Genomic DNA, 12,783 nt, shown 5'->3' on the forward strand with positions numbered 1-12,783 from the left:
CATATAATTAGAAGAACTAAATATCGTCTACTTCGCCTTATAATAAAAAGAAAAGAAATGGGAAAGAGATTGATTGGTCGGAAGAAACTTTCATGTCTGCATAATATGAGGCAGTGGTGTAGTTCCATAGTAGAAGAATTATTTCGCACAGCAGCCTGTAGAGAAAGGTTTCAGCAAATTGTAAATATGATGACGACCAACTTCTCAATATGGACACGGTACCTAAAGAAGAAAAATTCACTATCTAACTTAAACAGCCTTATGAATAATAATACAGCCCTGTTTTGGACCCTTTCTAATTTTGCATCGCGAGGAATATGTGCTCTCCAATCTCGCGATTGCTTGATTGTTTTCATACAAACTTTGGACTAGTTTGACCAGGTGATTCGGAATATTCACGTTAACAAGGATTGGCCAAAGCAATATGGCCAAAGCGATATGGCTAATGTCATACGTTATCTAGTAGTCCCCTTTCCTTTACGAATTCAGCGTGTTCAGCTGCTATTTAAAGGAGGTAAATTAATCTAACGTCTTGTTTAGTATCTGTTGTATATTATCTGCAGCTACTATAAGTTATTAATGAAATTAGTCTATAGCTGTTCTGTATAGCATTCTGTAGTGGAACGTTTTTCCCAAGAGAAACAATTAAGGAGGTGGTTCAATCAATAGACCATGATATCACATGACCAATCTCCCCAATACAAATTTTTAACTTTAGTGGTAATTCAACTTCATAATATGTTCTGTTTCATAATCCATTTTACTGATGCTCGTTTTATAGTTATTATATTCACAATAGGTTACACCATATCTCCACTACTTCGTCTATATTTGTTATTAATGAGGTGGTTGTCTTTATATAACATCCAATTGTTTTAGTGCTCTTCTTGTTTTCTTATAGTTTTTCCTGTTTTCTATTGCATTTTCTACCAGTTTTTCATTATATTTTCTTGTATCATCCATAATATTTTTCCTTATTGTCTTACAAAGTTCTGTGTTTTGCATTCTCTCTATGTTGCTACTCACTTTCATTTCCCTTCTTTTTTAACATTATTCCGGTTTTATCACACAGTTTTCTACGTTCGTTTTGTTGTTTGGGCTTCTGATTTCTTTAGCACTATAAAGGATGATTTCCGTTGATTGAGAGCTGTCGATTTGGTCATGTAATCTTTCGTAGATTGTCCTTTGGTAGTGATCCTAATTTTCTTTTACATTGTTGATATATATCGGTTACTTTTGGCTTTTTTGACTGATTTTATTGATTATTTATTTATTATTACACTAATTTATTGATTACACTGACATATTTTATTGAAGCAATCTTATTGGTTAGAATAAAGTCAGTTTCGATCTTTGTAGGTTTCATTCGGTGCTACTCAAGTCCTTTTTCTGTTTGAGTTTTTCTTAAGAAGAATATATTTGCAATAGGTATGTTTTGGTAGTGTGCAAACTGAACCAGTCTGTCTCTCCTTTTATTTCTCTAACCGACTCCACACTTTGCCACTACTTGTTCCTTTCCATTTCTCTTACGTTGGCATAGTGACTTTCATTATTATTTAATGCTTCAGTTATGTTCCGCTACTTCTTCGTCAGTGTGGGTAATCGTTGGGGCGTATATTTGTATAATTTGTCCATTATGTCTCTTCGATAGTTGTAAAGTTAAGCTAGCTATTTTGTCCGAAATACTAGTTATATCTACTACATTTTGTTGCCATTTCTTGTAGATTAGGAATCAAATACCGCTTGTTCTGCCCGTTGATGTTTCTCAGAAGTAGAATGTGTTTCCTGAAGCTAATTCCAATAGCTCTTCATCTTTCCGCCTCACTTCGTTGATTCCTATTACGTCCCATTTTATATTTTCAGTTTTTTTTGTAGTTCTACAAGTCTGGATTGGTTTGATAGGGAATGAAAGTTATATGTCGCTATGCTTTGTTATTTTATTTGGGTAGCAGTTTACACTAAGCAGATTCTTATCACCCTCTGCCCTCCTGGCTTGATCCCAAAAGCTACATAGTTCAGAGTCATTTGGGCCTACGGAGAATGAGAGTCATGATTTGAGTGAGCCTTTCATCTTTTATGTTCGTGGTTGTGAGGTGTACCTTAGCACGATGCCTCAGTGAGGGTTGGTAATAGTTAGCTGGTTTTAAGGCGCCGAAAGCCCGCCTTTCACACTCCTCCTTTCGGTGTATAACGTACGCTATATATATATCCCAGGAATTACGCGACTTATGTCTTGCGTGGACGTAGGAGGATGGTAGGATTCGTTTGTAAAACTTTCTGACTTTTTATATCAGGTGTGTGACCCATTCGTCACTATCATTTATACATTTACCGGAAATATTAATGGTTTCCTCTTACCAGCAAAAGAACAACCCCTCCGAAAACTATATCAACATGATATATATATATATATATATATATATATATATATATATATATATATATATATATATATATATATATATATATATATATATATATATATATATATATACATATACATATAGAGGGTGAGAGAGTATGTGTGTCAGAAAAGACAAACTTTTTATAGGATTGCGTATAGCGATATGATTAGAAGGCCATTTATAAATTATGTTTAATAATTAAAAGACGAACCAGTATGGATATATGTTTGGAGTGTATGTTAATGTTTAACGTTATCAACTTTCATTTTAATCTTCTACATCCGGCTGATTCCTCGAATTACCATCACGGCTGCAGCATAATACTCCACCTCTCCGAGTAGATACAAGATAGGAAAAACCCCATCGGCAATCAACATACCACATTTAGCTATCGTTATCTTATCTCCAAGCGAATCGCTCCCCTCCTTCGCCAAGCTTTCCCCACAATAGGTCGCCATACGTCGAAAATATACCCAACAGCCTACTGCGTGTTTCAGAACCATTCGCCATGATTAACTCGAAAATCCTTGAAAATAGCATGGCAGACCGTCTCGTATCGGCGACTTTAAACTTTTTCATTTACCATGGTCTTCCCCCTTGGCCCCTTCCGAATCAAGTCGGCGTCATTTTCCGTGAGCAGCCAATGGTGTAAAGGGAAGGGCGAACCGATCTACGATTGGCCCGCCGAAGGACGACCAGTAGATTTTCGTAAAAGCAACGCAGTAGTTCCGATAGTTTGAAACCGTGAAGGTGGTAATGTAGCTGACAGTAGAAGGGATTTTTCTAAGTGTGAACATTTTTTTTGTGTGTGTGCGGCTGATAGTGAATTTTCCGACCCGATTCATTTTTTTGTTCTATGATTTCTGTTATTTGGTTTGTGTGATATGGAACGGAGAAGTTTTGGTTTTTTTACGAAAAGGTCAGTTTTTTATTTGGTTTATCATTTCATTTTACATTTTTGTTAATTTTGCCCCCTATGGAGTGGTAGTTGGAAGAGGATTTAGATTTGCTCTAGTTGTTTAGGTACGTGACAATTTTACCTGAATTTTTTTAGTGGTTGTATACAGGGTACCCCAAAAGTGTAGGAAATTTCCAACGATTCTAATTCATAGAATACTGGTACCGGTCGGTACCTGCTGTAGCTTATCTATCGACTTATAATTATCTTTTGGGTACATAATGGAATTCTTGTAACGACTACAAAAGTTTATTCTTTAAAGTTTTAATTTAATTTTGTTCTAAACATCTTTAGTAGAAAGTTTTTAATTTTTAAAGTTGATGATTAATGTTATTATTGTGTATTGTTTATCAGCAATTTCATAGTAAAAGTATATCTTTAAATAACACAGACGCTTATCAGTCATGGTTCTCTATATGCTGATAAAACTTGCTACCTTTTATTATGGCTATATTATTATCGCAAGAACAGCTATACATAAATTAAAAATACAAACTTGATATCATTGAACAAAAAGTTTAATGGTAGCGTCTCCTCTAAATAGCTCATTTTATTATACCATGATTCTTGGTTTAAAAAACATTTGTCATACCGCTAACATAATTTTTCAAATATTTTAGTCGGTTTAATTTTACTAAGTGTATAATGAAATTAAAGTACTATATCTTTAATAAGCAATAAACTTTTTTGTGATACATAGTTCCAAAAATGTTTGACAGTGTGAACCAAATTAGGGATATTGAAACTTTTTTTTAAATAATATTTTATTCGATTTTCATCATCATCACTGTACCTTGTGGTTATGTTAGAAAATGTAGAATTACAATTTTTATTTTTAAAAAGTACACAGCATTGTATTTTTGGCAATTTTTCACTATTTATATTAATTTTTTAATGTAAATGATTTTTCGACTGTCTCACAGCTGATTTTGCAATTTCAATTGATTTTAAAGACAATCTTTTACGGCCTTATTACATCTTACACCCAATATTGCGCCCATGTGTCTTCTTTTCTTGCATGACCCCTTCTACATGTTCATTTTCGCTACTGTTTTTTGCTCTTAACTCTTATGTATGTATCTGCTCTTACTTTTTTAATATTTTGTGGGGTAATGAACACTGAAGAGGTAATTAATTCAAAGACTTATTCTACAATACATTAATGCCAAAATCACTTATAATACCGCACATGGTAATTAAATATTTACGGTATTTTTGAAAAGAGTACCTAAGTCTAACAACAATCTTAGGATTTAGCTTTGCAGTCAGAAGTATGTGAAGATTCTTAGTACACTGCCTTCAATATGTATTTATTTACTTATTGAAGAAGAGGACCCCACTCCACATTTCAATTATCAATTTTTTTAATAAAAACGAATCCATTATTTATAGTATGAGCAGTTACTTGGTTATAATTATTCAACTGCTAAAATTAAGTTATCAAAAAACAGATTGTAATGAAAATAGACACCAATATCTAAAAAATCAAGCACAACTCTTTATGAGCATGCATTATTTTATTTTTCATATAAATATAAACACTGCAAACCAATTCAGAATCTAAAACTGCCAGTAAATTATTATTATCAACTAATCTATTTTTTCTTAATTAGTCTGTAAGTTCACAAAAACTTTGATATTTAATATGATTCTTCAGAAAATTCCAGTTTCTATAAATAGTTTACTTTTACTAAGCGATCTGCATTGTATAATATTGTCAAGTATAAGCTACAATTCCATTTTTCTTTCATTTTGTACACATCTATTCAATAGACAAATATGATATCCAGAAACATCAGAATAATTAAATATTATCCATCCAAGAATACATTTTAATGAAAAAATACTCAGATCGTCTTCTATTATAAATGCTAGGGCATTGCACAGACTAAACATATCCTACAATTTTTTCTCAGTATGTGTATGGATTTACAATACATAATGTTGCATGAAGCGCACTTGAATCTTTCTGCCTTGTATAAACCCTTCTAAACCGGTGCAGTCAATTTCCGTATTGTACATCTTCCATAAACAATTATACAAGGACTCGGGACTTCCGGCAGATATGTTATATAAAAGCTTTTCGCCTGATAGGCCCTCGTATACACAGAGCTTTTGTATTAAGACTACATCCAACCTTCTCATTGCAAAGATAAGTTCTGCCGAAGATACCGAACTGTGCTGAGGATTTAGCTGTAAGACCCGGATTGAAGTCGTTGAAACGTAATAATATTGTCAAAAATCCATAGATATAACAAATGAAAATGCTCCATAAATATCGAGGACTGTCTTATTTTCTGATGTTTACCATCCAGTATAATTTTTTCTTCTTCTTTCTATTTACGCGCATATTTAATTAGATATGTAATATTGTTCGTATTTCCACATATATTCCAGATATTTCCTTGTTTTTGTCTCTAATAAAAATTCCCTATCTTATTTATAGTTGTAGAACTTCTTTATTTGATGCTGTGCAAGTGCTTTATTTTCAAGATTTGAGGATAAGGGGCTAGTTTATTTAAGCTCACAACCTTTAAGAGTTATAAAATATATTGCCTATATATAATAACTTCCCTGTTTTAGTCTTAGCTGCAGATTGAGGTGTAAATCCAACAAAAGAAGCTCCTTCAAAATCCCATAAAACTATCCCCGGCTTAGGAAATTCTCCTTTTTATTCCTTGTTCAGAATCAAACTTGTTTGAGACACCTTTGGATGCCAATAATATACATTGCAATAGTGACTTATTCTAGTGTTTTCTGAACACAGGTTAAATATTATTATCTTACTCCTGGGCTGTTAAATCCATAGTTTTATAAATAAACCTACCCAAATTTACATATATTGGCACTGTATTCTGAATTGGTCCAGTTATTTATATATACAAGGTAAACCGAAAAAAAAAAAAAATAAGGAAAAACAATTACTCTCTTACCAATAAACGATTCGTTTGCAATATTATTTATAAATAAAAAAATGATAAGCTTGTATAGGGATAAAGACTAAAATTGCTACGTATACTTATGCTAAACATAATATGCTAAAAGTAATATAAAAAGAGGCGACAGTTTTGTAATTACACCTCTTATCCCATTGATTGACTGTCTGCATTTGATTTTCTGTATTATTTGCGATTTATCAACATTTACACAAAAATAAACCTTTAAATATTTTAGTTTTAAACTGTTGCGAAGCGAAAAACAAATAGTTATAATCAGTCCTTACTATGATAATTAAAAAAAAAAACATTCGGCTTTTGTTGAAGTACTTTCAGAAATAATTAAAAAACAGGGAATTTTATTACATAATCGTCCACATTTACTAAAAATACCACTGAACATAGTAACAAAAACCTCACGTGTACCTATTAGTGGTTCTTAGAATATGCTAATATCCAGTTTTATACTGTATTATTATTTATTAATAAAAAATTCTTTATCAGTAATTTCTGTAATTTTGGTGAACCCTGTATACATTTGCTTAGTGTGCACATTTACAGCTTCGGCACGACTTCACGTCACGTTTTTTTATTGTGCACCCAGTTATGCATATTGTATTGTATAAGTCGATAAACCAGCAGTTTTTAAATGCCTGATGATTCATTAGCTTTTTCGCGATTTAAAATTCTGACATTGCCGCTGATTTCATTTTTAATGACGTAATATCACTGTGGGCAGGACCGGTATCGCGAAGAGATAACAGTAATTATACCATTAGCTTGCGACGATTGTAGAAGCAAAGGTTTTGTATAAGGAAGTAATAAATTTAGATCAAATTATTTACTGCTTTTAAAATCTTTATAAAATTTTATCCAGACTTCTTGCATCAACTTAAAATTTTCTAGCAAAAATATTAATACTCTAGTGAAAAAAAGAAACAACAGTGAAGTGTTCAAAGTGGCAGTAGGATATCACCATCATTCTCATCATTACGATAGTTGTTACTACATGGCAAAAAGATTTCGTCCGTCCCTTTTACATAAAATATGGGCTTCTCAAGAAAAAAAGAAGTTTTTGATACAAAAACTTTCTTTATAAAAAATTAATTCTAATTTTTAAATATATTTAAACATTAATGATATTAAAATAAAGACTACTAAAAATATTTTATTCTTTAAGTGTTACTTTGTGTTATTTTGACCCCAAGTCCAGAATTTAAAAACATTATACAGTTAACTGCAGTATTAATGGTTGCCTACATCCAGGATGTCTAATATATATCTAACCAAGGTTACTTTCTATTTAAAAGATCTGAAAAACATACCTATCGTTTTGCATATTCACGTTTAAAGCCAGCGACAAAAGATATTAAGTATGTATTGATTTTATAATTTTTTTAAATGAAAAACTCGTTTAACATTACAAACAAAAACAACTGTTACATGTTGTGTTTTGTGGCTTGATGGTATAAAATAACCCGATTGTAGTGGTTTCAAGCTTTCAGAGATATTCAAAAATAAATATTGAAGTAGTCAGTACACTTTTCCAATCAATCATGCTATGAATCGTCAAGGTTTTAGTGTTTTAAAACTCGATTTTTTAAGCATTACCACATTTATCCTAACGCTTCAGCATTTGTATTTCACTTAAAACTTGAAATGATTAATATGTATTCTGTTGTATTTTCAACTGTCAAACACTGCTAACAAAGGGAAATATTGATAAAAGAACAAAGACCCAAAGATCAATGTAAAGAGAAAGATATGAGAGGATACAAAGCAAGTGGTGTGGATATATCATTCGACAAAATCATAAGAGATAGAAGAAGATAATAATTGGTGATTTTAACAAAACAAAACAGGAAGAAGACTACCTATGTTGAGCTCAATACACTCGTTACAAGCGTTATAATCCCTAGGGATTATAGCTAACGCCATGGCGTTCAAAATCCTATTTTTGGGTGAGGAGGATTACTCATCTATGTCATTTATAGCTTGATATGTGTCTTTGCTGCTGTCGTGACTGTTTTCCATTCCTTCCTATCCTTGCACTGAACTTTTCAGTCTTTAAAATTCATTCTTCTTATACCTTCTACATCATCTGGCCATCTTCTTCTAGGACTACTCTACTCCTGGGCTATAGTGGTTTCCAGTTAGTTATCCTGATCCCTTATCTGAGTATGGGCGTCTCTGAATATGTCCTATCCATTCTAAGCGAAGAGATTTTATGTAGCTGACTATATTTTCTTTCTTTAATTCTTCTTCAATTTCGGCATTTATTTTCATTCTTCTTTCTCCCGCCCCTGTTACATTGGGGCCCAGTCTCGTTCTCATTGTATACAGTTTTAAATTTATGGTTCTCTGTTATTAGATATTTCTGAGTTGTTGTGTCCTCCTTCCCTATCGTCAGGTATTTCGTTATGTGCTGGTTTATCTCTAACCCTATTCCCTTTGTTTCTTTATCTAATTTTTCAATTGCTCTTATAAGTGCCATCTTAGTCATTGCTATCATGACTAGATTATCTGCATATGCTATTACTTGAAGTTTATCTGTAATAATGGTTTTGTTTACGAAGTTTGTTCTTATTATTGCTTCTAATATGAGGTTAAATAGTGTCGGGGAGATAGAGTCACCTCACTTCACGCCTTTGTTTACTTTGATCTCCTTACAAGTTGTTCCGTTGAAACTTATCTTTGCTGTGGTGTTCTTCAGACTCACTGTTAGCATATGTCTCAATTTTTCTGGGATTCCATCTCTAGCTCTTCCATCATGTTCGTCCGATTAATTATATCAAATGCGCTCTTGAAGTCTATTAATATTATGTGCATTTCACTGTTGCATTCTCTCGATTTTTCAGATATTTGCTCCGTTATATGTATCGGATTAATTGTCAGATCTCCCCGATCCACCCGTTCTAATATTCGTTCAGCGCATGACGTAAGTCTCATGTTTAGTATGTTTGCTAGAGTTTTATATGTGGTATTTATTACGGTTATTGCTCTATAATTGTACCACTCCTCCCGATCTCCTTTTTATAGATAGGCACTATAACACCTCTGTTCCAAACATCTGGTAGTGTGTTTCGTGTCCATATTTATTGTATTAGCTTGTTTATTTCCTTGTGTAATTGTTTTCCTCCGTATTTTATTAATTTCACTGCTACATATTTCATCTTCTGCTTCGTCGTTAACTTGTACTATTGGTCTTGATAGCAGTGGTTCCTCCGTAGTGAATAGCATATCATTACGGAGATATGAATATCAATATCATCAAATAGGTATGGTTTCTCCTTTTGTTTTTTTTTAGTAGTATTATTTTAATGCTGCGTGTATTTGTTGTTGCTCTGATTTCTTTGTAAAATTGTTATATTTTGTGATTTTTTTTCTGTCTTTTTCAATATTCTCTAGCTTTCCAGTAACCTGCCGTGTTTGTTTCCGGTGGGTTGTTGATCCATGTCATTCTGGCGGAGTTTTTTAGTGTTCTCTCTTCATTTGTTGTTTCATTTATTTTGCTTTTTAATTCTTGCCATATTTCGTTTATCTTTGTGGGTTGACTCATAAGGTTGGATATATTTTCATTTATCTGTTATGCTTTTAGGTTCCATTTATTAGAGTCTGGTTTAGCTGGATACCTTTGATATCACTTTCCATTTAAGCGCGCTTATTTTTATTATTACCAGAAAGTGGTCCGTGTCCGCGTTTGTCCCTCTGTAAGATATCGTGTCCAGTGTTTTTTGTACTAACTCTTTAGTTGATAGGACATAGTCAATTTGATTTTCACTGCCAGATGGATGTCTCCAGATTGCCTTATGTTTTCTTTAATGCTTAAATTTTGTTGTAAGAACGTCATATTTAGTGTTGTTGCGAGTTGACGGATTCTGTGGCCATTGTCATTTGTTTTTTCTTGTAGAGTTCCTTTTCCGTTTCCGACTAGGTCTATCAAATTTCCTTCGTTTCTCAGTTGTGCCTTTGCGTCTTCCAGTATTAATATTTACTACAATCAAACGGCCAAAATCAAAATTGAAGACCAGTTAACTGATAAAATTGTAATAGAACGTGGAGTACGACAGGGCTGTATTTTGTCTCCATTGTTGTTCAATATTTATTCTGAATGGGTATTTAAGGAAGCTTTAGACGGTTGTGCGAAAGGAATACTAATAAACGGTGAATGGTTGAATAACATTAGATATGCAGATGACACTATAGTTTTTGCCGATAATCTGAATGACTTACAGATATTAACAAATCGCATAACAGAAGTCAGCAACAGATACGGACTAGCTCTTAATATAAAGAAAACCAAATTTATGACAATTAGTAAAAAACCAATACTAAACGGTCAACTTACAATCAACCAACAGAATATCGAAAGAGTCGAGCAATATACATATCTAGGCACCAATTTAAATAGCCAATGGAACCACTCAACAGAAATTAAACAGCGAATAATAAAAGCAAAAGCAGCATTCGTTAGAATGAGAACCATTTTCAACAGTCGAGACATATCATTAAAAACAAAATGCCGTCTATTGAACTGCTACATATTCACAGTTCTGCTCTACGTAATGGAAGCGTGGACACTGACTGTTGCATCTATGAATCGACTCGAAGCTTTCGAAATGTGGTGTTTTAAGCGCATCTTACGTATACCCTGGGTTGACAGAGTTACCAATGTGGAGGTCGTGCGTAGAATGGGGAAAGAACGTGAAATTCTCATGACCGTCAAAACTAAAAAGTTGGAATATCTAGGACATGTAATGAGAAATCAAGAACGATACGGCCTTCTTCAGCTGATTCTCCAAGGGAAGGTAAATGGTAAGAGATGACCGGGAAGAAGACGCATTTCCTGGCTTCAAAATTTACGAAAGTGGTATAACACGACTACCAATGAACTGTTCTAGAACAGTAATGTATTCTAGATATACATACTAGAAAATATTTAACTGTTACCTTTCAGCAAGAAGAAAAAATAGAGTGAATAGAGTCTCGAAAATTAATTAAAACTGAAGCTGTAAAAAAATCGGTCATACACAAAGAAAATTGTTGAAGTGGAGTAAATGAAATTTCTAAATGAAGATCGGAAAACTTAGCGCAGGATAGGAAGAAACTTAAAGAAACTATGGAGCCCCCTGGCCTGTTGGACTGTATACATACATCTGTTGCTATTTACCTAAAATTGATGTGTCAAACCTGCATTTTTCACTTTTAAAACACATTTTGATTTTTGTCGATAGGACACTCTGATCAAAAGAAATCGAACTTTTACAGTCTAATCGATACAACTTTTATTTAAAAAATTGATTTTGCGCGTCACTGACATTCAAAATCACCAGTTGCTTCAATCGTTATTTCTGAGAGAACAGTTAATTCTATAGAAAAAGTGCTAATAAATATTTTTGTTCAAAATATCTCAGCTACATTTTTTGATTGAAACATGATGTTTTCCGTTTCCTTCCTCCCCTTCCGAGATGGTATTTTAGGGGGAAGCCCGGTGGTAGGTGTAGTAAACTTTTTGCATCTTTTTGGGTTTCAAAATTAACATTATCAGCAAAATTTAGCTTGTTCGTCTCGTTTATCTTCTTCTTCGACTTTTCCCATTATGAGATCGTCGTTTTCGTCTTCCACGGTACTGCATTTTCCGAGTCACCCAATCAAATCTCTGAAGACTGGAATAATATGTCTAGAGATAATATTCTGTGAGACAGAAATTACCAACCAAATCTGATAAATAGCTGATAAGTCAGCATATCAATTTCTGCCATCTATAGTTGTTCAATGATTCATATACATATCATGTTTTGGCAACCAGTTTTTAAGTTTTAGCTTGTAAACATGTAATCTAACCTTACTTAATTGTCAGCAAAATAAAATTGTTATTGATAATTGTTATAGATGTATTATTATTTCATTAGACTTGATCCCGAAAAAACGATTCCAAGTCATAGAAATGCAGAGAAAAAATTTTCAAAGCTTCATCTATATAAAGGGCTATCTTTATTCATAGAAAAACGTATAAAATTCATGATATAAAAGTCTTCATTGGTAAAGATTTGGATGTTAATTTAAAATATTCACGTCGTGGACTGATTTGTTCTAAGCTTAACATTAAACGAAGGGAAACACAAGTAGATTCCAAATTTGAACTCATAATAATGGACCTAAACCCATAAAACCGCAACAGAAAGAAAACTTTTTCTTCTACAATGCCTTGACCCAGTTTACTATTCATTTCATCAAGAACTGAGGACTAGTGAGATTGTAAAAGATACAATTTAATATTAGTTTAATGAATAAAGACAGTTTTACTTCTTAACTGTTATTCTTTTATCTGGGATCTGGGAACTATATTTTAGAATTTGTTCAGATTTCTTATTTATCTTCAAGATACGTCTATATAGTAAAATAACAAAATTATTTAACAATAAAACACTGAAAACTTTTGTTTGTGGTTCTTTCCAAAAATAGATCACTTAAGAAAGGCACT

At 32.8% G+C, this 12,783-nt stretch overlaps 1 protein-coding gene across 1 annotated transcript in view; it reads left to right on the forward strand.

Annotated features, from left to right (window-relative positions):
• Positions 1–3,139: 3,139 nt before the first annotated feature.
• The window catches only part of LOC140445291 (uncharacterized), a 196,856-nt gene continuing 187,212 nt past the window's right edge, over positions 3,140–12,783 (forward strand). The window contains exon 1 of the mRNA XM_072537227.1: positions 3,140–3,324. Coding sequence (XP_072393328.1) covers positions 3,290–3,324 — 35 coding nt within the window. The 5' untranslated portion in view covers positions 3,140–3,289. The remainder of the gene's footprint in view (positions 3,325–12,783) is intronic.

Source organism: Diabrotica undecimpunctata, chromosome 7, assembly GCF_040954645.1.
Source record: "Diabrotica undecimpunctata isolate CICGRU chromosome 7, icDiaUnde3, whole genome shotgun sequence".
Classification (NCBI taxonomy): Eukaryota; Metazoa; Arthropoda; class Insecta; order Coleoptera; family Chrysomelidae; genus Diabrotica; species Diabrotica undecimpunctata.